Source organism: Colius striatus, chromosome 20 (genome assembly GCF_028858725.1).
Source record: "Colius striatus isolate bColStr4 chromosome 20, bColStr4.1.hap1, whole genome shotgun sequence".
Classification (NCBI taxonomy): Eukaryota; Metazoa; Chordata; class Aves; order Coliiformes; family Coliidae; genus Colius; species Colius striatus.
In genome coordinates this window covers 871,133-897,366 of record NC_084778.1, presented here as the reverse complement: position 1 = coordinate 897,366, position 26,234 = coordinate 871,133, and the positions used below count along the sequence as shown (strand labels likewise).

The following is a 26,234-nucleotide window of genomic DNA, read 5'->3' as shown; positions in this document are numbered from 1 at the left end:
TACTGGGAGCTTTTGGGCTGGAGAGGCAAGGTATTGCCCCGTGGGCCTCACTGTCCAGAGTGCTGTGGGTGCCCAGTACCTTGCAGGATGAGGCTTGCAATGAAGAGGAAAGGGAAGTGCAAGAATATAACGAGGACCTAGAATTAGTCATTCCCTTCCTGACCACGTTGAAGGAAATGTCTGACTATATTTTTTGCTGGAAATGCTGCTTCTTTCCTTGTGCTGAAGTTTACACGTGCACATGTTGTTGGTTTCTTTATTCTCACCTCCCCCACCATAGAATCAAATGTACTTGAGAGGTCTCTTAGAGGCATGAGCATGACTCATGCAGCCATTAAAATGATGGAGGATATGATCTTTAAAGGCACTTGAAGTTTTGAATTTTGCAGAGACATCCATGAGTTGTAACACAACCTCTGTTCCCACAACATGACCTGGTGTTTCCTCTCCTGATTAGGAACCTTTTGTAATCTTTCTCCATGTCGCTGCTTTCTGGCTGCAGTCACTGTCAAAGCCGTGGGGGATGTGGGGTAGCTGTTTTCTTTATGGGAAGAGAGATAAAATGGATACACCAACACACTGAACAATTCTAGTTACCAGAAGCACAGCATTAGTGTTATCATTGGGCTGCATTCACCTCTAACTTTACAGGCTACAGCAGATAAGCTGGACAAGTAATTGTTTGTCTGCAGTACCCTGAGAAGCCTGTGTTGTATTAGGATCTGAGCAGCTCATAAACTCTTCCCCAGCTCTGTGAAGTAGGATAGCACTGTGTTTGCTCCAACAAACCAGGAACTGAGCCTTGACAACTGTGAGATGTGGAACATTCAAAGTACGTAAGCTCCTAACTCATTATTGAACCTGCAGTGGTTTGCTTAGGAGCATGCAAGAGGCAGGAAGATGAGGAAGGATCTGGGCCTAGGTTTCCCCAACTGGCACAAAACAATTATTCAGGGCTGATGATTGCCTGGGGCAGGGAGATGTATGTCTGATTCCTTGAGGCTCCCCAGATTTCTTTCAGTCTGTTACGATGGGGTCAGTGTCTCAGCCAGTGTAGAATCCATGGAAGGGATCTCAGGAGATCTCTTTTTTGCTGTCTTGCCAAAGGCATGAGTAGCTCTGCCTACTCCATTTCTGACAGATGCTTGTTAACTTAAAGATCTTGGTCGAGGGCCAAGATAGTTGAACTGGACTTTGTTGAAGCCTTAGCTGTTGAGGACCAGGTTCTGGACTGATGGTGATACTCTTTCAGATGGTCACCCAGTTTGTTTGAGATTTGGCTGTATGTGAACAGATAAAGGATCTGAGGACCCTGTGGAAGGAGTCAAAGGAGTGAAAACAGAAGATGTGCTGTGCTTGGACAGAAGGATCCTTCATAGCGGGGTAAATCCGTGAGCCTGATCAATGGCACATGCCTTCATTTCATGAGTGGATGGAGCAATGGTATCCTTCAGTATATGCTTTGTGCAAGAGAAGGTATTGGTCTTTGTGTGCTTCTAATGAAGCTTCTGTGAGCTAAAGAAACTAGATGAGTGCTGGAGAGTCTGAGCTCAGAGGCTGAGCTGCAGGTGTGAGGTGGCAGCAGCAGCAGGGTTGTGCTCAGCAAATGGTAAATACAGTTCTTAGTCTTGCAAAGTGTTCTTAACCATTCTGTTGTAGTTGCATGTCCTCAAGTTATAAAGGAAGGGGGAGGGCTTTCATTTTTCTTGTTCAGTGGGTGTAAAATCTTTGATATTTAAGCAGGGGACTGTTTCTGTAGCTGCATTAGGCTCAGCTGCCTCCCTACGATAAAATCTTTGAAGAGAATCCTGTTATTGGGCACAGGGAAACACTTGATTGTGCAGTTTCATCCTCCTGCACCCACTCTTAGCTGGGGAGGCCTCAACTGAGTGTTTACTGCTGACAGTTGCTGGGGTTGTGAAGAAGAAAGGAGGGGAGGGAAAAAGGGTGGTATGTGGCCTCCAAGTGACCCAGAAATGATGCTGTCTGCATCATCTGACAAAGCAGAAACAACATACTGTAGTGTTTGGGCAGTGGCTATTGTGTCAGCCTCAGGCATGACTGAAGGTTCAAAGGAAAACCCATCCCATCTGGTGTTCCATCTCTCCCTGTCCTTCTACCTCTCTGTGCATTTACGTACTAATTCCTCTTACGGCTTTTAACTTTGCCCCCTCCCTCAGAGCATACCTTGTCTGTGCACTTTTCTGCTTGCTTGTGCTGGGTCCTGTTTTGCAGGGTTTGTTTAGCAATGCATTGAGAAACTATTTCCTTTTGTAAGCAACAGGCTGCCAGTCGCTTCTGTGCAGAGGTGGCTGCAAGTAAGGCTGGCAGGGACTCTCCCTCCAGGCACAGGCCCTGAGCTGATGTGAGCTGGCTGGTGCAGCTCACAGTGCCCCCAGGCCCAGCTCTCACTCAGGGCTTGTTCCCTCCCGGCTCAGCCTTCTGTTTTCCTCTGTTTTTTAGCAGCTCTGGTGCAGTCAGTGCTGCCATGATCTAGTGGTTAGATCAGAGGACTGAAGGCTGGGTCTCTGCTGACCTGTTTTTAGAACTGCTACTTCACTCTCTGCAAATTATTTTTAATCTTTCTTCCTCTTTCTTATTTTTCAGAAGGTGTTACCACGTGGGCTCCTGTGAGATGTTGATGTTTGTAGTTGGTTTTGGCATTCAGAGCAGTGGCACTGTTCTACAAGCCATCTTTTTCAAAGGGGACTGTGCCTGTGGCTCCACACGCTGTAACCCACACAGCCCGGGCCTGTGATTGCACTCGTGGAGAAGTGATGGGAAACAGACCCAAGGAAGTGAGTGCTCTGGCTACTACTGTAGCAGAGCTGGATCTGGAAGCCAGGCCTCACACCTCAGAGAGGAGTCCAGCTCACTCTGCCACACTTTGCTGAATGAGTCAGCTGAGTTCAGGAGAACCTGCCAGTGCCTGACGTGTGTGAGCTCCTTGTCTCAGATACCATCTCAAACGAATCCGCTACCAGCTATTTCCTTGGCATTCTTGGTCTGCTGGCTTGGCTGTGCTCATGGCCGGTACAGATGCATGTCAAAAAATCAGCCTTCAGTGGATTCAGTTCTGCAGTTGTTGAGGGTAAAGCCATGTGGGTGAAGTACTGAGTGACCTCATTTTATAGGATACAAATAATTCTTTGATTTGTGTTTTGCATCCTTTCTTCTTATTTTGCATTGTGCATTTTGCTGCTGTGCAGCTCTTGTGCTTGTCTGGAAAAGAACTGTTGGGATTCCATGCTGAATCCAAGGTAGCTTTGAAGTTTGTGAGACTGCAGGACTCTCCTGCTGAATCCTGCATCATTCGAGTGTTCCTAATGAAGCACAGATGGGAAGGGTGGTTGCCCGTGTGGTCGAACAAAATGTTCTGTGCACATTGGATGAATTTTCACTGCCAAACGAGCATATGTCATGGTAAAAGGGTACAGACCCACTCTCCATTTCAACAGGCAGATTGGGTTTTAAACCTGTCAAAACCACGCATTGGTTTAGTTCTTGCCTGTACTGGAAAGGGAACAGTACTGTGTGGACCACTGTTAAAAGGTCTCTTTATAGGCACAGGGAGCTAGTTCTGTGAACACAGAGGGGAAATGAGGATTTCTGAGCCTTCAGATGCTGCTTGGTGATGGTATGATCAGATGATAACAACGCAGATAGCTGGGGGACATTCAAATGAGTCAGCTGCTTAAAGCTTAGGTTCACGAAGGGAACGGCTCAGTGTGGGGTTGTGTGGTACTGAAGTTGCAAAGACAGTTGACTTGTTGTTAGTTGAAGGGTATTGCAGGCCATTTCTTTACATAGAGCAGTTCAGGATGGTTGACTGAACAGCAGGCCTCATGGGCACGCATGAAAGTGGCTTGTCCCGTGTCTGCAGATCCCTGGCAGAGCTGAGACCAGAGCTATGTCTTGTGATCCTGCATCTGTGCTCCTGGCTCCATGCAGTCTACAGGACAGACCAGCAAAACCTCAGCACTGTTTCTGCATAATGGTTCTTTGGCCTTACTTGACCCCTCTGGTTGTGCACTTTGTCCTGGTGTGTTTCTTTGGGTTTCCTCTAGCCCCAGATAAGCGTTCAGGGTCAGCAGCACTCTGAACACGAACTGGGATCGCTGTGGTTACTGCACACCAGGGAAAGTTCTGCTCTGGACACACTTAGCATTGCTGGATTTCAGTCCTAACTGGGGAAACCAACCAGCACTTCTACTTCTTTGGTGTTTGCTCCTTCCCCCCAGTTGAGTATTCCTGCCCTGTTGCTCTGGTATCCAGGTGACTTACTAACTGTTGGGAACAGCCTTCCAAATCCCATGCACAAAGGTCTGCTCTTACAGCCATTTCAAGGGTGGGCACCTGAGGCAGAGCAGATCGCCTGGCCCCGCTGAGACGGGGTTGTCCCTGTTCCCCTGACGGCTGGGCTGTGCTGGGCAGCGAGCGGCTGTGCGTGCCTCGCATGGGCAAGGGCAGGAAGGTGCTGTTCGTCGTGCCAGTGTCTGCACGGGGCTTTCTGAGCTGCTGTTCACATCACAGGCTCTTCCCCAGCTCTCAGCTTTCACACCTCAAAGAAAGGAGCTTTGCACACAGAATAGCTTACTGTATGAACTCAAAATACTAGTTCTTTCCTTTGCATGGACCAATTCAGTTGCACCTTTTTGCTTTTTTAGCTCAGATGACTTGGACAGAAGTGCCCTGAAGCACACTCACACTGCTGCTGGTCTCCAATGGCTGTTGAGATCTTTATCAGTTTCTCACATGGTTGCTGAGCATGACTTCAGAGAGAAATTTGGCAAGTCAGATTCTGACTTTTTCGTGTTCTCTTCAGTGCTCAAGTTGCTCAAGGGTTTTTTTTTGGTCTGGCTTAGGGTTTGTCTATATCGTGGCAGTGGGAAGACAGGTAAGAGTCAGCTACAGGTGTGAAGTGAGCCCGCTTTCACTGCATAGCTTAAAATGACTTGTCTTACTTTCCCCAGTGTCCCATGCAGATAAACTCTGAAGTTGTGAAGTTTTCATTCAGTTTGAGGAGGTAGAAATGCAGAACCTCCCTCACTGTATGAGATCCTGATGCAGCCAGTGCAGTGTCCTGCTACAGCAGCAGCGGTTGCCTGATGCTTTGAGGAGCGCAGCTTTGCCCACTGGGTCCTGTTCTTGGCAGAAGGTTAATAGAGGAGTTCCTTCCTGATTAATTCCTGTCTGAAGAAAGATAGATGATTTGCATTTCTCCTAGCCACATCTAAGAGCTGGGTCATACATTGATCCAATCCTTTTAAAACTTCAGACACCAGCTTGTTACATTGCAAGCCAGTAAGTGGTTGTAGGCTTGGAAGTATTGGTGTAAGCTCATATTTATCATCTTGTCAAGTGCTGCCAGACTCCATGAGATTCCTCTCCTGGGACAGGAGAAACATGATCTGCTTTTGAACATGTGCTTGATTTGTTAATTAATGATAGTTGTTTGGTTTGGGTGTTGCAAACTCCCCTCTTCTAAACATTGCCTGTGCTTCGAGTCGTCAGAAAACTATCGGTGAGCAGAACAGTTCTTCAGTTTTATCAAAGTGTGAAAAAATGGCAGTTGGTTGGGAAATGTGTGGCTGAATCCAACTGTTGAGACGCTGAAGAAGCCTCAGCTGACATCTTGGCACAGCAGAATCCATGTCAGAGTCCCTCTGGCTGTCCACAAGTTGTTTAATGTGTAATTTCCATTCCGTGCCTCAGTTTCCGTTGCTTTTGTGATTGGAAAGTAATTTGTGCTGCATTTATAGGATAATCCAAGGTGTGTGGATTAAAAGCATGAGAATAAGCCAGGGAAGACTTCAGAAAAGTGCAAACTCTTCTATCCTCTGCTCCTTTCCCCCTGCTCATTCAGATCAGTTGGACTGAATTCAGACTGGGTTTTGGCCAGGTGCAAAAGCTGCAATAGGTTAATGAACTTGCCTTTTAATGACTTCTGGAATAAGATGCCACTTATCTAAAGATAACTGACAAGACTGAGAGACAGTTGGCCTCCAAGTGCCTGGAAATTTCTCTAGTTAAAGACCATAACCATTAACATTCTCTGACTAATTTAGAATGTGATTTCTGATCAATTAACCAGAAATATTCAGGCTGCAGTTTGAATACTGAATTCTTCCAGCTCATCCCTGCAATTCGTCCTTGCTTTCCAAGGGCTCTTGAATTTTGCACCCTGATGTCAGTGGACTAGTTTTACAGATGCCATTGCTTTCTTGTGACATGTCTGCAGAAGCACAACTAAAGAACTTCTGGGTGTTTGGGTTTTGCTCGTGATCGTTTAAATTCCTAGCCCTTGGCTCGAGGTCACAGATAGGGGCACACTTGTATCTCATGAGAGCTGCTGCTTGCTTGGTATAAATAAATGAAAAAGTACAAGCTTGGCAGTTTTATCCTGAACATCTTGGGCCTGATTCTCACACATGCTGTAAAGGGATAATCATTTAAAAGGGCTGTGAGGAGGAGGTAAGGGTGCACGCAGGGCTATGCCTTGCAGCTTGCCTTACAGCATGTGCAGTTCCTGGAGTAAATGAGAACTGGGTGTGCTGGGCCATCAGCTACACCAGACAGCGAGGAGGAGGGTTCTGCTGGAGCACACCCTGCAAACAGCCATTTACTCCAGCTGCTCCCTGTTCTGTTGCTGTTCCTGTTCCTTCCCATCTCTGTGGGTTTAAGGCTGTTGAGTATCGTGGCTTCTGTTGTGGGGTTTGCCATTTGTGATGAGTAGGATGTGCTGTTTGGCAAGCAGGCAGTGAATAGCTTACCATTGGCTTTATCTCTGTCTAGTTTGTGGTTGGAGACCTGTGTGTTGTTTGTGGGTTTTTATGTGCGTCACTGAACCCAGAAGTTTTATTATATTCTCAGAAAAGGGTTTTGCAAGAGCTGAGCTATTAAAGCCAAACCATGCCGTTCAGTTAAATGTCTGGGCAGGAAATAACAAAATGAAATTCATCCTAGGGGAGAAGCGTGGTGTGTGTAGGGTGGGAAGGGAATGCAAATGGCCTATTTATAGGACTAGGGGAAAACAAATTTGGACTTGAAAAGTAAATGTGAAGGAGTTATCATGGGAAAACTGGACTGGGTGATGCAGGAGCCTCAGATCTGTGCTGTCAGCCTGCTTTGCCATTCCTGACAATGGCATTTTTGTTACATCTCAACAAAGAAAAGTTTGCCATTGAAGTCTGTGCTGCATAGAATACCTTCCAGCAGTGCCCTTTGTGCTATGGCTGAGACTGGGCAAGTGAAAATCTCTGAACCTGAATGTTTTCAAGCAGTACAAAACCAGCGGCGCCTGCTCCAGGTTCCTGCGGCAGCAGCGGCTGGGCCACGGGCACCAGGGGACACAGATGATGTGATTTGCTCAGAGTCAGGCAGCAGGTCAGGGGCAGAGCTGGGAGTGGAGTCCAGCTCCCTGGAGCCGAGGTCTTTTCTCTTACTGGCTACGTGTGATGGTTCTGGTGTTGCATGGAAGTTGGCAGGGAGGCCGTTTGTGGGAGTGCACGAATAGTGGCTGCATCTCAAGAATATCCTTCCTCAAAGCATCCAGCTGTCCTCGTGACACTGTGCATTCCAACAGGACAATAGGGGCACACATTTTGGTATCATTTCTTTTACTGAATTTGTGGTTATTTTGTTTATAAATAGGTGCTAAGTCCTTGCCTCCCACTGGGACAGATTCTCACACCTTTCTTTGCCACTGTCAGTGCTTGCAGTTCTCTGCTCTGTGCTGGGTCATGTGCTACTTTTAAGGCATTTGCATAGTGTCCTGTATAACCACGTGTGGAGCTCTGGCTTTAGAGAGTGTGCTGATAGAGGGTCCTTCTTCCAGGAAAGCACATCTTGCCAGCTGGGAGGTCCTACACTAAAATAACAGATTACAGCCAGACAGAGCCAAGGTGCTACTTTTACACATGGGCCTGTGGTGGCTGCCTGTGCCAGTTTCAGAATCACTGTGCAATCTTGCATCTCACCCTGGCTGCTCAGCAACCTTGAGGTGTGCCCAGGAATGGGGAAGGGGTGAGGTAACTGCGGGGAAGAGGCAGTAACATACCACAGTGCCCTGGGAATTCTACATAGCACAGCTTACTTGTGCCAGCTGACTTGTTCGCCTTCGGCTGGGTTTTGTGCTTGCAGTTTGTGTATCAAAGTGCAGATCATCATTGAAACTTGCTTGGAACGGCCTCCAGAAAAAGAGAAGGCTTGGGTGATTTCCATCTTCCTTCTTTCCATGACATACCTGTTGCACAGCTATTTTTGATTTCTGTAGCCTGACTTCTGGCATATTGGGGTATATGGAGAAGTTCCCCAGCTTCCTGCAGCCTCTTCTTTCTGCCTCTCACGAGGGGAACACCCCTCTTTATCCACACCAGTTCTTCATTGCTCCTGTTGCTCCATTCCCAATCTGTGTTCTAGGCTCACTTCTAGCCCATGAGCAGCCAAGATCCTCTGTTCCTTGAGAAGAAGGGCAAACGTGCTTCCCTCACTTCTCCTGTCAGGGCTTTGACTATCCTGTTCTCGTCTTTACATGCAGCAAAGTTCCTCTTTCCCATTCTAATTTCATCCTTCCTAATGTCTTCTGAGGGAAAAAGGATGGAAATGTGACACATTTGGGGACAATAAGAACAGAACCAAGTATCTTGTGTGGAATGAAACCCTAGTGAGGAGAGTGCAGGGTTTTGTTAAAAAGGGAGTTTTGGACAGATAGGCAAAAGTAACAGTCATGATCCATGACAGATACAGGAGGAACAAGCTGCAGCAGTGTGTAAAAGTCACACAGTCACACCAGCATATGGCACTGCTGAGGGAGCACACTCACTAACATTTCTCACTGGCAGAGAAGGCGGCTGTGGCCGGTGCCCAGGCTGAGCCCATCACAGCCCAGCTGGCTTGGGCAGAGCTGGGGCTGGCTGCAGGACCTGCCTGACTCGGCTCTGCAGCAAGAAAGCAGACTGAGGCTGTAAAAAAGGAAGTGCTGTCGTCCCCTTTTTCTGAAAAGAGGTACTGAGACTAAGAACAATGGAGTGGGATTTCCAAGGTAGTTTCTTTTAGGTCGTGTGCTCCAAGGTCACATTAGGAAGCTTCCGGTAAAGGTTCCCCTGGTTTCAACTGGGCTCAGAGTGTAAATGCAAAGGGATGCCCGAGTCTTCTAGGACACAGCAGTCCTTTTACTGCACACCTGCCTCTCCTACAAGTGGCACAGCTTTGCATTTCTGTATTCAAAGCGTTTGAGTCACTTTTGTATTAACACACTTTGTGATAAACTGCAAACTCCACGGCACTGCTGTCTGAGATCAGAACTGTGGGCACAGACAAACCTGTTACACCTGGTAGTTGTGAGGAGTCAGATTGTTCAGACAACAGAGCCCCCAGCTAACTTTACAGGAAAGCACAAGCTAGAAATGCCTTGTCAACAGCTGCTGGCTTTCTTCATTACACAGAACTGGTGGCTCTGTGCTAGAATGCAGCAGGTCTCCAAGACACATCCCGTGCATGGTTTTGGTTGGGGCTGCAGCTGCCACTCGGCTTCCACTGGCTTCAGCTGCAGCCACAGTGCAAGTGATCTCTGTGCTGCTTCCACCTACATGGAAATAGCTTAGTTTTGAAGTTACAGCTGCAAACATCCAGCTGGATGTGCTGGACCCCCACGCTGAGGCGCAGTCACTTCAGTCAGACGCTGCTGTAACCTGTTGCCTTCACAGCTTTTCCTACTCCTGACTACCAGCCCTTGGCCATGTGCAAAATCTGAGGCCCACGGCAGCCTGAGTCTCAAGAAATTAGCCAGAGGCTAGAAATACAGTCTCATCTGCCCTTCCTAAAGAGCAGCACTAGCAATGTAACAACGTGGCAGAGTGTGGTTCCCCTGTGCAAGTACAGGTCCTCCTGCTCAGTTTGTGTTTATGGTTGACTCTGTTTCTGTGCATGTTCTGCTATTATCCCCTGCAGAGCTTTGCTAATTCAGCAGGGCTGTGTGTAAGAGCACATGGAGCAGCCTCGTTTGTGAGACTGGCTTACAGCAAACATGATGAGAGGCAGAAAAAATCCCCCTTTTCAACAAAGCAAGCAATTCCTGCGTATTTCCAAGGAAGAACCTCCATTTGTTCTAGCACAGTTATTACAAAGCAGTAGCTTCCCCAAAGCAAGCAGCAGGCCAAAAGCATCAGGCTCCATGTGAGGGTCATTCATTGAGTTCAAACACAGCACCTATTTCCCTGGAATAACCAACATCTGGGCAAGGAGGAGCTGATCTAATTCTCTTTCCTGTGTGTAACAGCTTGTGCATGCAAGTCACATCTAGCATCATCCAGATACATAGACCACAACCACTCTGAGCAGACACTTACAGTGGTCAGAGAACCCATGTTTGGTTTTTCCTGTACATTTATAGTCTGATCTTGTCCCAAATGCTAAAATCTGTTGATTAAGAATGTGTTTTGGTTTATAAATCACGGATCAACTAACTTGCTTTGAGGCATTGTTTTGTTAGGAAGCTTTTGAAGCTGAAGTCTGCCCCATGGGAATGTGTGACACACAGAGATGTTTTGAGACTATTTTCTTTTTGATAAGCAAACATAAGACACAGACAGTACTCCTTCTTGTCCTTCTATTTTCCTGCGCCTGAAGTGAGGGTTTGTGTAGTGCATTTGGCACGAGATGGTCAGGTGGTAAATGCTTTGGAATAAAACTTTAGCTGTAGAACAACCATCTGGTCCAGCTGCCTGAATTTCTGTTCAAGATCATTGTTTTCAATGTTGATTTTGTAGTAAAAATGCCCATCAGATAACAGGCTTCAGAGTCTTTGGATGCTTTGGCTGTTCCTGCCTCACTCATCATCCAGCCCAAATGAAGGCCAGATGTGAAAGAATGTCACAAACATGCAGGAGCAAAGGATGAGTGGGCAGAGAGTCCTGCAGGTGACAGGGCAATACCCACAGTGTCCAGAATGAGGCTGCATGTACGTGTGCTGTGCCTCTGAACTGCAGGTAATTCACTGCTCCAGATGGTTGCGTTGCCCTTTCATATTTTGGCACAGCACCCAGGCTCTGCACAGAACCTCTCATATTATGGGTGTAGAGAAGTCCTGCAGGGATTGGCCCTGGCAGGTCCTGCCCCCTGCTGAAATGCCAGCTGTAAAGATGTGCAGTGTGAGGGAAATGCTTCCCTGTGTGAATTTCCCAGGGCTTGTAAGAGTATGTCATTTCATATGGTAAAGAGCCCCACTCACCAGCCAGCCCCCTTGGCTAGCAACCTACAAACATTGCCCAGGAGACATAACCATCCCAAGGATTAACTGATTGCTTTCTGCATCCCAACAGGTGAAGCTGATTGACTACATCCACAGACAACGGCAGTGTAAGCTGAGTGTGCCCCTGAATGACAGGACAGCAGAGCTCAACAGCTACCCAAGATTCAATGACTGGTTAGACATTGTCAATGTGAGGAAAGAAGTTGTACAGGTAAGGGGAAAACAACCTCCAGCACAGAACCCTCCTGCCTGGTCAAGAGGTTCCCAGCTGCCTGCTGGGTTTCAGGCAAGGTGGGAGCCAGGGGTTGCCAGAGGGACCGTTGGTGGAAAGGTCCTTCATCTGTCCCAGAGCAGTGATTGCTGAGTGGCAGTGCTGAAACCCTCCCCCCAGGCCTCCTGAGGTTCGTAGGGATCCCCTCACAGTAGCATTTGAAGGGATGCCTCACATACTGCTGGGAATGAGGCAAAAGTCCTGCCCACCAGGACCTTCCCTGCTGCCTGCTGGGGCTGAGAACGACACCAGAACTTAATCACTTGTTGCCTTTAGATTATAACAGCATTGTACCACCCTGTATTGTGTGTCCAGAGCAGTCAGAAACGACCTAGAGTTACAGTTTTGTGCAGTGACATATCAGACCACTGGACTGTCACAGCCTGTTTGTTTCTAAAAGCACACATGCCACAAATATAAATTAGTGAAGATCCAGAACCAGACAATAGCACTGTCTGCTTCTAAATGGACCCACAAAAGGGGTCAGAGTTTAGAAGTTTGTCCCAAACTGATGGTTTTGAACAAGACTCAGAGGACAAAATCAAGTGGGCTGAAACCCACCCACGAGAAGGGGGATTCTGATGTGGATTTGACTGGGTGGAAGTCTTTTCTCAGAAACCAGAGAGGTTTTTCACTTCATACATGGGGAGGAAAAAGGGGTGTTTTGGTTTATAGGTGCCTGAAGTCTCTGGTTCAAACTGATACCACAGAGCATTGCAAAAGAATGTATTGAGTAACTCTCCTGTGGTGGTCTGCAGGGTGGCCAGGGCAGCTGTTCGTGCTCACAGACCATGGCTCCTTCTGAGCCTTACAGTTTAATTCTTAGCATGGAAATCACTGGAAGCCTCTTTACTGCACAGAACAAGCTGACACTTCTGCTGGAATCAGAAATGACCAGATAAGCCAAGGCTCTCAGCTCCTGTCTCTTGACTCTTTTTGGGAGGAGGGGCCTGAAATCCCATCTGCCTTTAGGTGGTTACTGGCAGCTCCAGGACTGCAGGGCACTGACGTCAGACTGTTCCCGGGTATGGACTCTGCGTGACTTCCCCACGCTGTTCTGTCCTGGGGACTCGAGTGGAACCTTCATGGCAGCATAAGCACAGCTCAGACCACTGATGGCTAGACAAAGCAGAAAAGGCTTTTTCCATTGCTTTTCCCGTTCCTGGCTCTGCAGGCTGCATCTCAGTGATCTCATTCAGCTTCCTTTGATCCTTACACAGGGAAAATTTCTTTGCCTTCAGCAGGAATCTGTCTGAGTGAAAACTGAGCCAGTTTGCATGGAAGTTATTCCAGCTTGGCCCTGATGTAACCAAGCAGGCTCTGGTGAAATAGGATGAGTTCAGGACAGAGATATCCCTTTTATTTACTGCTTCTTGGAAGGTGATGCTGGACATTGCCTGCCAGCCCAGCGAGGGTCTGGGCAGCACAGCTGAAGGTGCAGTGACAATGGGAACAGAAAAGCAGCGGCTGCCTGGCCAAGCCGCCCGGGCTCCCAACCATTGTTGGTTTCTAAGGTTACTGGAATTGCCTGAGCCTAAAAGAATGTCTTTGTAGCTCTTTTTAAAATCCTTTGTGATGCTTGCAGAACTGGGGGAAGGGAAGAGGTGAAGAGAAGGGGATGGAGGAAAGGAGGGGGGAGGTGACAGTTCATGCTGCTAATCCAAGGAGCAGAGGGGCTGGGGCTGCCCTCCCCAAGGCGAGGTCACTGCAGGGGGTGAACAAATTCGGGTTTGATTTCAGGCAGGAGAACATTTTCCAGCTGATTAGTATTTTTGTTCATGCTCTCTTGCTACCTCCTCCCAAGCAATGACCAGTGGAACGAGCTGTGTTCCTTCTCTTCTCTGGGACAGCAATGTCAGAGGTGTGCAGAGTGTTTAAATTCCTCTGTGGTTCCAGATGTGTGGTTCTGTTAAAGACGTTGTGCATCTGTGTCATGCAGCTGCAGGCAGATTTTGTAGCATTTCTGTTAGCTGGACAGGAGAACTGCAGCACTCACTGGGGCCATCAGAGTTACTTTTGAGTAGGCACAGTGGAACAAGCTGCGACCTGAGGGAAACGGACAGCGCTGGGCTAATAAACTAATTGCTCTGATCTTGCAGTCTCTTGTTTGTCCTGTTATTTCACTGCTTAGAAAGTAGCAATGCAGCCACTGCTGGTGTCTGTGGTGTGGGCATCAGCAGACAGGGCAGGGAAGAGGTGGTGATGTTTCTGATATGCTCCAGGTACCATGGGAGCATTCCTGCTGTTGCTTAGATTCCATACAGCTCGTGAGCTGCATTTCAGCTGAATGCTTCAAAATGGAAATCACTGTCAGAAAGAGCCTTCATGGGTTGGTTATTAAGAAATGTCTAATGGTTTCCCTTAGCTTTATGCACACTGCCTGTGTCATGACTGGGGAGAGAGGCCATCAGGGAGCCTTCAAAGAGAAGGCTGAGTAGGTCAGACCATGAAGAGAAGGCCCCTCATGTCCTATGTACAATGGCTCTGCTCTCTGAGATACTGTTGGCTCACGGCAGAACTGAGACAGTCCTGCTGGCTTTCCTTCTTAATGCTTCCAAAAAGTGCTACAGAGAGAAGGAACCCCCCACAAATGTTGTAATAGTGTATATTCACATCAGGCCAGTAGCCCTCTCTTCTGGAGACTTTGAAGCTCTGAAAGTAGTTGAAGCAGTTGCCAAGTACCTGTGGAATCTCAGAGGGAGCTGCTCCAGAGCCTTTCCTGCCCACCTGTGGCATCTGAACAGAGCAGCAGGTACAGTGCTGGCGTGTGCAGGGTCTGCTCTGGCCCACTGCTTGTCAGGGACAGACCAGCAACAAGCTCTGAGTTCATGGGGGTTTGTTTTTCAGTGTTTCTCCCTTGGCATGTCTGGTGTTGCTGGGGGGAGTATTTCAGGGTTCTGCTAATCTGTGACATAACACCTTTGAAAAGCAGCCTAATTGCAAGCAGGATTTAGCCCAGCAGTTAGAGAAACAATGCTCTTTTTTTCTCTCTCTTCCCCTCCCCTCTCTCCCCTGTCCTCTCCCAAATAAAGCTGCCATGCAGAGAAGCACAGAAGCTCCCAGGCTCTCCTGTCAGAAATAGAGCACGGGCTCCAATTTAGAATATCTGCTGACTCCTCTAGCCCAGAGTGAAGACTATTTTTGCTCAGTGACTTGCTCTAGACATTGTGAAGCTGGAAAGCTCTTGCTGTTTTAATTGCTGTCTTGTGTTGGGCTCCTTTCTTTCTTTGAAAACCTATATTTACAACAGGAATAATGGTTGCTTGTAAAATCCTTTAGTTCTGGAAGAGATTATAGTAATAACAATGCACTGTTTATGGCGCTGGGCAACAGCTAAAGCTCCTGTGAAGGTGGATAACAGTGAGCCAGTCGTGCTGCGTAGCGTGAAGGGGCTGCTGACTGGGGCAGACGAGCAGGTAGGTGAGACTGCAAGCTTCCAGTTGGTGATCTTGTTCACTCTCTGTGAATACACAGCTCTGAGGGGTAAGGAAGTTTTGAACTCTCACCCCAACTTGTGCCATTTCTGCTGCTTTGTTATTGTTCCTCTAATAAGTTGCTAGACAGATTTTTACCACAGGAGCTGGTGTGGAGCAGGGTCTGCCTGGGAGCTGGGTTAATGTTGTTCTGTAACTTCTTTTTAAGTGTTTTTCTAGGAAATGCTGGAGTCCTTGTTCTTTGCTAGAAGTCCCAGAGCTTGATTGGAACTGTGTAGGGCAAGTTTAATACCAAAAATGTCCATAAATGGTTAAATATGGTGGGTTGAAACTGGGAAAAGAGAGATTTGATCTGAGAACTGGCAAAAATGGGGTAAAGAACCCGATGGACAGAAGATGTATTGAAGCTGTGGAGTGATCTCCAGTGAGTAAACGTTGCTCTGAAGCAAACCTAGAGAAATACCCTGATCTGGACTGTCCTGCTCCCCTTGAGAGCTGGAGTCAAGAACCGAGGGGGGAGTGAGGGGGCAGGAGGATGTGTACAGAGCACTGTCCCCACTCAGGCTGATGGAAGAAGTCTCTTGCAGAGCAGCTTACTGGGTCTGGGCTTGGGGCACATCTATCAGAAAGAAGAGATGTGAAGATCTCTGTAGGCTTATTTAGCACAGAAAGTATCCTGAGTGCCTGTACCGTTGTTCCTCCCAGAAGCGTAACCATTGCATCTGTTCCCACACAGAACTTGTCACCATCTTCCAAAGTAACTTAAGAATATAGTCATCCCCTTATCATCTTCTGAAACATGTCTGAACCAGCCCTGCTGCCCATGCAGCAGGGGTTCCAGTCAATCAAGTCTGGAAAGCTGTTTTTAGAGCAGATAACTGTCCCACACAGGGAGGGGCAAATCCTGCCCCAGTGATTGCTGGCTCTGAGCAGAGCTTTGTCACCGGGGACACTCAGTGGGAGCAGGTGAAACGCTGCTGTGCTTGGGTCTGGTTTGCAGATGTTCCCTTTGGGGACTGTATTTGACTCCTAATGTATATCTGTTTTCTGTAATACCTCCTCTTTGCTGGTCTTATTCTCCATTTAGCATTTACACCAAAGACCTCTTGTAAGCAGCTGAGTGGCTCCTGAGCGAGCTGGGCCAGCACCTGGCACATGGGGGGAGCACAGCAGGAAAGGGCCGTGTCTTGAGTAGGAATTGTCTGCTAAGACTCCTGCTGCCCCTGGGAAATCTGTAGAGGATGAGGCACTTGCACAGGGCTGATCCCACGAGGCCATGGCAGATGGTTGTACGTGCCTGGACCGAGATGGTACTGGTCAGTTGTTGGAGGAAAAGTGTGGGGTTTATGTGTGTGCATCTTTGGTTGGGGGAACAGATAAGGCAGATCTGCCCAAACCTATCAGGTTTCCACAGCTGTATCCTCTCATCTTTTTCTGTCAGCATATCTGCATCAACAGACTATGAGTGCTTTGGCTGTCTGATGGGGCTTTCCATGGGTCTGGCAGCAGAAGCTCTGACTGAACCACCAGATAGCAGAGATCCTGAATGTGCTAATTGTGTATATGCAAATTAACTCTGTCCTGCAGGCTTCCTGGATCCAAAACTCCATCAGTATGTTCCAACTGAAGGCCCCTCCCCAGTGTAAACCTCAGAAAATACTGCTGCCAGGATTCCCTTCCCCTGCCAAGGAGTCCAGGGGCCCCTTGCAGCCTTGTTCACTGGGAAGGGCTTGGGCTCAGTGTGAGGCTTCTGCCACCTCTCAGGCTCTGCACTGAAACACTGCAAAGCTGCCTCTGTCTTCCCAAGAGTAGTGAGTGACAGCAACTGAAGGGGAATGCCCAGAGACTGGCAGCCTCTCTCCACCGTGCCCGTGGTGTGAGGTCACACAGAGGGGAGAGAGGTGTTCTGTGAAGCCACTGCCTGTGAGTGCTCACAGCAAGCTGGGAATTTCGTGTCAGAGGCTTCCAGGGTGCCCAGAAAATCTCCAGAAATTTAATAATACAGCAGTTTTTCAGGAGCTTCTTCACTGGACACCAGCAAACCAGAGCAGAATAACAACTAGCAGGCACAAGATGTTCTTCAGAGCATCCTTACATGCTTTGCTTAGAGCTATCAGTGGGAATTTAAGCACCTTATGTAATGGGCTTTCTCTTCTAGCATCTGCTGCTTTACTGGAGATGATTGGTGAGGGAATGTATTGATTTAAGAGGAGGCATTTGGGCCTTGACAACTGTCTGGCTTTTATAGGAGGAGTCTAGGAGGTGGAGGAGCAGGTCAGAGTGATTTTGCATTGCTAGCAGCAGCATTAGCTCTGCAGGCTTATCTGCAGGGAGGAATCTTTACCAAAAATAACCCATCCACTGTGTTAGATACCAGCATTTTTGCCATGTTTCAGGGATTTAAGTTGGACACCAAACAAGATTAAAGACTTGTGAACTCTTCACCCTGACTAACTGAGGCTCACCCTTGGGTGACTTCCTGCACACACCATGATTTGCTTTTCTCTCAGTGCACAGTCAGGATGGCTGGTGAGCAGGAGAGCTTTGGCACAAAGTCCCCTTGCCTGTGGTAGAGAGGAAGTATTTCCTGATTTGGGCTCTGTAGCATCACTTCTGAGTGATGTGAGGTGACTAAGGCTTTGGATCTTGCTGGCAGTTTTGGGCTGCTGAAGGACTGAAAAGCAGGTTCTGTCTCTGCTGCTCTTCTGCCTCTCATTTTTTTAATCTGACGTTATTACTAAGGTACTGGAGAACTTGCAGCTTCCCCTGGCATTCAGTGTCAAGGCAAGGTGTGCCCAGGGAGGTGGTACTTGGCTTTGCCCTAATGCAAGCCTTTAAGCTGCATGTTTTTAAAGCTGTATCTTTAAAGCCACAGCAGCCGTGAGGAAGCAGCGGAGAGAGGTCTGTTGGAATCACATTTCTCACCCTCAGTGCTGAAGGTTGCAGTAACTCCTGTGCAAGGGTTCAGAATTGTACTTGCACTGAGGGGGTTGGAGCCCACCACGTGCTGCTCCGAGATGGACACTGTCAGGGCCCTTCACAGGGAACATTCTTCCCCCCAACTTGACAGCTGAGCCAGAGCATCAGCAGCAACTGAGCCTGTTGTAAGAGCCATCCTGAACTAGTGACCCCCATCATTATCACATTGGCTGAGGGGCTGACACAGAGCTAAATCATATCAGGCCAGTCTTACAGGGATCAGGTTGACCAGTTTGATATTAAGCCACCACATATGTGCAGCACATGAGTGGCTCTTTACAGAAAGCCTCTTACTTCCCCTCCCTCCCCTCTCTGAAGGCTTATTTCTTTGGTCGCGTGGCATGGGGGCTGGCAGCAGGTTCACAAAGTCTGAGCTCCCCCAGCTCAAGGTCATTGGGATTGTTTAAATCTAATCTCCTTTGCTGTACTTATACTTTCCTACAACTTGCTATTCTGTCTTTCTAAAATTAAACTCTTGAGCAAAGGAGTAGCCTGGCCTTTAGAAGCAGGCCTGGGAAGGAGGGAGGCTGGCAGCAGGCCCTTTGTCGGGGAGTGTGGCTGTGGGAGATGTGGCAGGGACGCAGGGGGAGGTTCACAGCGGAGCTGGGGCTGCCCTTTGCTGCTCAGCTGTGCTGTGTGGGAACCATTAGAGCCTTTCAGCATGTGCTCTGTTTTTTCAGCCCAAAGGCCTAGTAGTCCATTACTGCACTGACAGTACAGGAACAGGGCTCCTGCCAGAGGTGTGGTAGCATCTGCCCAAGGTAACTGCTGGACTTTGCTCTCCCTGTAAAAGGAGAAGAGACGGAAGAGGCCTGGCTGCACCCTGCCTCCTCCAGTGCACACACCTCACATCACACCATGGCCTCCTTTTTTCCTCTTCTGGCCTCTTGGTTGGGCCTTTGAAACTTATGTTATTGGGCTTTGCTCTGCTGCCTTTCCTGTCATCTCTAAAATGGGAGGGGAGAACATTTTCCAGTACCTGATGCCACACTTGCTTTTATGAAGCATTGTGGCTCACTGGCATTTCTGCCAGCCCAAATGCTGTTTGCTGTTGAGCCTTGAGACCTCCTGTACCAGTGTCTGCCCTGAGTGTCAGCGCTGCAGATCAGTGGATCCTGATCCAGGCACTGCAGAAACCAGCCCTGTCCCCGTGGCCATGTCAGTCTCTTGCACTTTACTGGTTGACTTACTAATAGCTCTGGTAAGTGACTGGTTACATTTGTGTCGTGCAAAGGGAAGGCAGGTGACGCTGGGTAACGTGACTCTGATACTGGTATCTCAGACTGGGATGTGCTGTAGAGAACCTTCTCCCATGTTACCCTAAAACTGTCCACGTTGTCCCCAGTCCCTGTCCCTTTTAGAGCTGCCTGTGTGGCGTGAGGCTGCCTCCTGCATGGCAGAGCCACCCTGATACCAGGGAACAAAGCTGCTTCTGTGAGCTGCCGTCTGCGTGCGGGGAGAGGAATCCTGGGGGTGCTGGGAAACAACTCTCTGCAGGGAACACTTGGTGTAGTGCTGCTGTTATCAGCCCAGTCGGGCTGGAGCTCTGTGTGAGCAAACCTGTACTGGCTTCGTGCTGGAATATTGGAGTTGTGGAAACCCATTCCAGTTTCAGCTCAGATGATCTGAACCCCTGGGTTGTTTTGTCCTTTGGAGTGCAGTATCAGGTTAGGAATCCCAAGAGGACAGACTTTGCTCTGTTTTCCCTGGAGTCTTTGTGCTTCCTGCATTTTGTCCCAGTGGAAGTTGCTCAGGAACAAGTGTTCTGAGGCAGCCTTGCTCCTGCATCTTGGTGGTGCAGGTGTGCAGAAAAGCCACCAATACTCCCCAGTGTCAGCTGGGATATCCCTGCTTTTGTTACTCTGCTCGTATTAATTATAGAAGAACAAGAAAATTTCCCCAAACTTCATTGAACTCTGTGCTGGAGCTGCTTTGTGCTTACTGCTCATTTCAATTCTTGGCCTCCCCTTGAGTCAGCTGTGTTCTGTGTTTCGTCCAGTTCAGGGCATGTGACAGAAGATGCAGGATGCATTTCTCACACTTCTGCCCTTTCTTAATTTGTTCTTTTTTGTTGCTTCATGCAACAGTTACTAAAAACAGACACTATGTGCTGCCTCTTTCCACCTCCAAACTCTGCAGGCTGGGGCTGTTCTGGCACTGTCACAGTTAAAAGTCATGTGTCAGATCTCAGGGGCTGGTTAAGAAAGATGCGATTGTTGAAGGACACTCAGCAACACTCACACTGGAGTTCCCGTGAAGAGTCCAGAAGATTTCAAGCTTTCTGTTTCTCCAGCAGAGACACACGTTTGAGTTTCCCCTTCTAATACAAGTTGAGATCCTTTTGCATAGCTCGAGTCCAGGAGCTGAAGCTTTAGGAAAGAGGCCAAACGTTGTGAAATTTGTGGCCTCACTGTGAGAGCAGGCAGCACTGAGGTTTGTTTAGGCAAAACTTTCAGGGAAATTCCTGGGTATCTGGGCTAAATATCCTGGTTTTGTTTATGAACTACAATTGCTGCAGACTCACACTGGAAACATTTGAATGGGGGAGGAAAGAGGCGACAGCTCCGTGCTGTGTCAGGAAATACCAGATCATTTCGTGCTTTCCAGTCTCTCCTATCTTTTGTGTCTGCCTGACCTAAAGCTTATCGTGTTGTGTTGGGGGCTTGGGTGTAGTAAGACATTCAGGGAGCTCTGCACAAGTATTTTCCAAGTGAGATAGGGGTTGAGGCTGGTTCTGTGATGAAGAGAACATTGCTTGAGGAGGAGGTCGCTCTCTCTTTGTCAAAACATGTCATTTGATTAACAAAAGAAGTAATTCTCCTCACAGTTTTTACTTTCCCTTTCCCTGCTGAAAAGCCCAACCTCTTTATCTGACATCTTTTCAGATTTTAGGCCTGTTTCTGACTGCCAGTTTTCATCAAAGGTTAAGCTTTCCTTAGGAGCTTTTCAAAAACAGAGTGACAACTTTCCACAAGGGGAGAGGAACATTTCAGTCACTTCTGATCCAACCTTCCATACCCGAGAACAACCATAACACCCTGGTGATACAGAGCACACTCAGCTCACAACTGGTCTCTGGTGGTGCAGGGAGGAGAGCGAGCTGCTGTGAGCACTGCTGAGATCCACCACAGACCCAGCGATCCTCAGCAGAGATGCAGCCAACCTGGGGACATCCTGAGTCAGACTGGGCAGTGACAGTGGCACTGTTCAAAGCACACCAGCATGACAAGTGACAGTCTTGTATCTGTGTGCATTTACAAAAAGTGGTGTCACCTTGTTTCTGTGCAGCGAATACCAGAGGAGCTGACCCTCGATGCCTTACTAGAAATGAACGAGTCAAAGGTGAAAGAAACGATGAAGAGATGTGGTGCCAGAGATGAGGAGTGCTCCAGACTGAACGGGGCACTGAGCTGCTTGAGGAAGGTGACTGAATCAGGTACAGACTGCCTTGTCCTTCAGTGGAATTAGTTTCTCAGCAACTCAGCCCCCATCCTGCCTCTTTTCATGAGACAATCTGCAAAATCCTCTGGAGAATGGGTATATTCTGTAACCAGTGTTGGGTTATGGCTTTTGGATGTACATGAAGTTGCAGCCATCAAACACATCTAGAGCTGAGGACTGGGTTTGGTTTTGACAGAACGTCAAATAAGTGGAAATAGATGTATGCAGAAATATCCTCTCCTACTCAACAGAGTATGTCCTTGCTCTTTCTCTGTTCAGAGGTGTGTCTAGTGCTCCAGTTAATCCTCCATCATCCAGCACACATATCCTTGAGCCAATGAACACAACCAAATTTCTCGAAGGTAATCCCCTCCCCAAACACTGCCAGCTCAAAGCGAAGGTGTGATTGTGTTTGGCATTACTTTCCTCAGAAGCCTGGGTATTGTTTATCTCAGTGCTTTGGAAGAGGAGAACACTGCTCTGACAACCCTGGGTCACTGTGCAGCTTGCAGTGTCTCAGGTGATTCACTTCTCCTTCTTGGACTGGTAGAATCGATAGAATCATTAGCCAAATCCCAGCAGCAGATTCAAGAGAAATCCTGAACCTGGCAGCGATGGGAGAAGGGCACCATGGCATTAGCAATGCATGTGTTCAGCGTGCCAGGGATCTGGGCAAGGATCTGTTAAAACTCAGCCCACCTTAGAGCAGAGCAGCCTGATTTAGCTTTGGAGATGCATAGCTACAGAGGGGAAGGAAGGGCACTCACTGCCAGTCTTGTTCTAGAGGCTACTTTAGCCGATGGGTGTCAGGGCAGGAGAGGCTGGGCTTGCACACTGGCCAGGTGCAAAGCAGGGGAAGCCCCACTGTAGGGCCCACGGCAGCATGAAGGGGATGTGTGTGCACAGGAGCTTTTGTTTTCAGTCGGTCACTAACGTGTCCACGCTGTGTGAACAGGTGGGGAGCTCAAGGACGACGTGCTGCTGACCCTGCCCGAGGCGCGCCGGGAGAGCAGCTCAGCCGAGGGCTCGTGCGCCCTGCCCAGGGCCGGCAGCCAGCAGCCGCGCTCCGGCTCCGTGTCGGCCGGCCCGCCCTCGGACGCGCTCGCCTCCAGCCACGGACCTTCTGTCCATGCAGAGAACCTGCTGGACCCTTTTGCTTTCCCCGCACACAGCGGAAGGTTAACGCCAAGGACTCCCCACAGCATCACCATCACTCCACCCGCCACTCCCCAGGCCAAGAGACGCCACAAGCTGAAGCCGCCGCGGACTCCTCCTCCCCCCTGCAGGAAGGTGTTTCAGCTGCTGCCCAACTTCCCAGCCCTCACCAGGAGCAAGTCCCACGAGTCTCAGCTGGGGAACAGGATAGATGAAGTTCCTCCAATAAAGTAAGCGTGTTAGTGGAGGCAGGGTGCAAGGTATTGGTCCAACATTTCACTGGGAAGGAAACGAGCCCCTGGGGACTCTCTGGCTGTCCCCAAACGTCACAGACCTGGGCCCACGTCCAAACTCTGTGGCAGGTTCTGGATCACTGCAACTTCCCCCAACACTCTGAGCACCTGGAAGAGCTCAAAGGCCCCGCTCTACTCGGGGCTTTTTTGCCAGAATGACACCTTTACACAGGGAAGGCATTCCAGCTCAGAAGGGAGTCGAGATCCTGGGTGTGAGCATTAGGGCTGTGCTTTTGCTGCTGCAGTTCTGTGCAGCCTGCTGGCTGACAGGAGAGTTCATTCTGAGCATGGGGCCTGGCAAGCAGTACAGCATTCACACACAGTGAGTGCATGGGAAGGACATCCTAAAACCTGCAAACTGAAACTGTTTAAATGCAGCAAGGAAGCATCTGTGGCCAGTGCACAGCTTGGTTTTGAAATCCAGTGGTAGAGCCTGGTCCTGCTGTGATCTAGGTGCTACTGATTATGTCTGAGAGCAAATGTCCCTCCTGTGATTCAGGCCCCTCCTGAGGCTGCCAGCTCACAGAGTTGTGCAGCCCCCTCTGGAAGCCAGAACTGAGATGCACTCTTGTACAGCTCACTCAGGACTGGAGCCCTCCCCAGCAAAGGCTGCCATTTGTAGGCAGGAAAATACTGTCTATGCAGCAGCTTCAGGAGCCTGTGCAAAGCCAGAGATGTTTGCAAACCTGACATCACACACTGAGAGAGGAATTTCTGCCCCAGCAAACTGTGTCCTGCCCCATCAATAGCAGTGCCTAAAACCCCTTTTTTCTGTTTTTCTCTCTAGGTTTGGTAAGACATTTTACAGGGCTGTGCTCATTTCACTGCTGAGAGAGAAGAACCTGGCCTTGGCAACTAGCTGTCGGTCCTGCCTGTGCAACCTCTGGAGGTCCTCAGTAGGGTCTTCTGGCTCAGAGTTTCTGTTACCTCTGGCAGAAGCTTGGCCCCCTGGAGAACAGCAGGATGCCTGCATGTCTCTCTTGTGCCTGGTATTTCTTCAGATGACAAAGCAAGGAGCAGGAACACTGGTGTTTAAAGAGTTAAATCAAGGGCTTTGGGTGTAATTGTTTGTCTGTGACTTCAGAGAGCTGCTACTGATGCATTTGGTACTAGAAATAGCTCCATATAGTGTCTTTGTTCACTGCCAAGTGCCTCTGCCACAAATCAGCCTGGTGTGTGCACCTTTGCCAGACGCCTCAGCATTCTGTTGCTGTCCTGGGGATCCAGGGGGTCATCCCCTGACAGTGCCTCCAGGACCAGGGCTTGTGGGATCCCCAGGGAGGTATCAGTGCAGTTGGTGTTTCAGCTATCCTGATGTGACTCCATGTGTCTGTCTCAGACTCAACCTGTGACCCTGGAAGCTCATGTAGAGAGACCTGGGCATCCTGTAATGGAACAAGAATCCCTGGAATTCTTTTCAGAGCTGAAAAGCCATAGAAAGAAATTTGTAACATGAAGTTAGAGCAGGAATCTGACAATTTCTTTATAAAGAGTGGTGGAATGAGTGCAATGGGTTAAAAAGGCATTGGAATAAATTCAAACAGAAATGAAGAATCTTGGTGCTCCTGAGCACAGGATCATGCTGTCTGGTTTAACATCCAGAGGTTCTTTCAAGTCTCATTCCATTACAAACTTAATATTCATTAAGACTCTAGTAAGGATTTAGCCACGTTAGCTGCTGTTAACAACCATCTTGATCATGATTAATTCAGATCACTGTGTGTTTGGATGGCCACACTACCCCAGCAATACTCCTTGAAAGAGCAGCTGGTCATCCCAGCCTATGTTAAAGTGGGGAAGACTACAGATGCCTTTAAAAGTTCACTGGAGTAATGATAAAAAAGAATCTGGTGCCATCTAGGGTCAAAGAAGGAGACTGGCTTTCCCTAAGCTCTGACAGTGTCCAGCCTGGAAGCTCTGTTGGTACTGGCAGGTTTGAGCCTTCTCCACATTTGCAGTGTGGCTACAGATGCAGGTCAGGAAATCTGTCAGAATCCCAGTGTCTGAGAGGTTCTGGGGAGCTGTGTGGTGTAACCACTGGAGTGCTGGACTGGCACTTTGGGGTCCAGGTCTCCCTTTCTGCACTTCCCAGCTAGCCAAGTAATCTCATGGCTATATTTTTGTGCTTCTGTGTCACACTGGCCTGTGTGTGAAATGGAGACAATGACTGTGAACAAGAGGAACCCAACAGCTACTGACTGACACTGCATGAAACCAGGTGACAGCAGTTATGGCAAACCCCTCGGGGGTAAAGTCTGACTTTCCACTTCAGGAATGGCCTAGAGCTCATCAGATGGACTTCTGTAATGCCAAACCATAAACCATACTGATGGAACCAAAAGAATTGTGATTCCACCAAAGAGTAGTGTCTGGTAGTAGCTTTACAGCAGAAAGCAACCAGCCTCACCTGTGCTACTAACAGTGTGGTGGCTACTAGTCCCTGTCAGTGACAGTGGTCACTTTGCTCACACCCGTGAGTAACACATCCCTAACACATCCTCTCCTTCTCCACCAGAACTCTCCCAAGGATCCCCTCAGATGGTACGAAGAGACTTTGGCCTGGCTGTGACACACAGGTGAGCCCCAGGAGGCGCCAGGGCAGGGCAGGGCAGGGCAGGGCAGGGCAGGGCAGGCTCCTGTGTGCAGCACTCACAGCTCTGGGTCAGTCCCTCGTTTGCCAGGTTCAGCTTTGCTGGTTTTAATACATGCACTTGAAGTGTTGTAACCCTGAGAAGCCTGGACAAGTGTTAGTTTTCATTTAGGCACCAGTTAACATCATTTTCCACTCTTGTCTCTGTGTAGGTTCTCTACAAAGTCTTGGTTATCTCAGATTTGCCAAGTCTGTCAGAAGAGCATGATGTTCGGGGTGAAGTGTAAGTACTGCAGGTGAGCACATAGGGATGGTCTTCAGAAGAACTTGGATTCATTCCAGTTTGCCAGTCACACTTATCTCTTAGCAGTGGCATTGTTCCTCAGGCAGCTTCTGAGCTGGCAAAGGGATGCTTTGGCACAAGTGCTCTGGGTTGGCAGCCTGGCACATGGATGAACCAAATGTATTTCCCTGGCACAGGCTTCCTGTGCAATCATGGGCAGACTCATGGGGAGAGCTGGGTACCTAAATAACAGCGAGGATTTTAGGTTTTGCCTCTCTGGCTTGTGAGTCCAGAGCACTGAGATTTTAGTGCTTCCCCGTCTCTGGATGAGAGTCAGAAGGTACCTACATTAAAACTAAATGAGATGCTAAGATGTGTATATTGCTAATGACAGACAGAATAGAATGCTTCATATGAGTGCCTGCTGCTTGGGGCCAGAGCATTCCAGAACTCCCTCTGAGATTAGCATGAGAATTACAAATTAAGGGTAGGCTTCCTCTTTCTGGGAAAGAACAAGCTGCTATTTAACATGTAATG

General features: G+C 48.6%; 1 protein-coding gene across 2 annotated transcripts in view; it reads left to right on the top strand.

Moving 5' to 3' along the window:
• KSR1 (kinase suppressor of ras 1) overlaps positions 1 to 26,234 on the top strand; it is a 62,821-nt gene that overhangs the window by 22,303 nt on the left and 14,284 nt on the right. The window contains exons 2-7 of one of the 2 annotated variants that reach the window (XM_062012210.1): positions 11,322 to 11,462; positions 21,224 to 21,371; positions 22,332 to 22,761; positions 23,612 to 23,616; positions 25,340 to 25,400; positions 25,627 to 25,710. In XM_062012210.1, coding sequence (XP_061868194.1) covers positions 11,322 to 11,462; positions 21,224 to 21,371; positions 22,332 to 22,761; positions 23,612 to 23,616; positions 25,340 to 25,400; positions 25,627 to 25,710 — 869 coding nt within the window. Of the gene's footprint in view, positions 1 to 11,321; positions 11,463 to 21,223; positions 21,372 to 22,331; positions 22,762 to 23,611; positions 23,617 to 24,709; positions 25,401 to 25,626; positions 25,711 to 26,234 lie in introns of those variants that run through there. The other variant, XM_062012209.1, reaches the window with a different exon arrangement.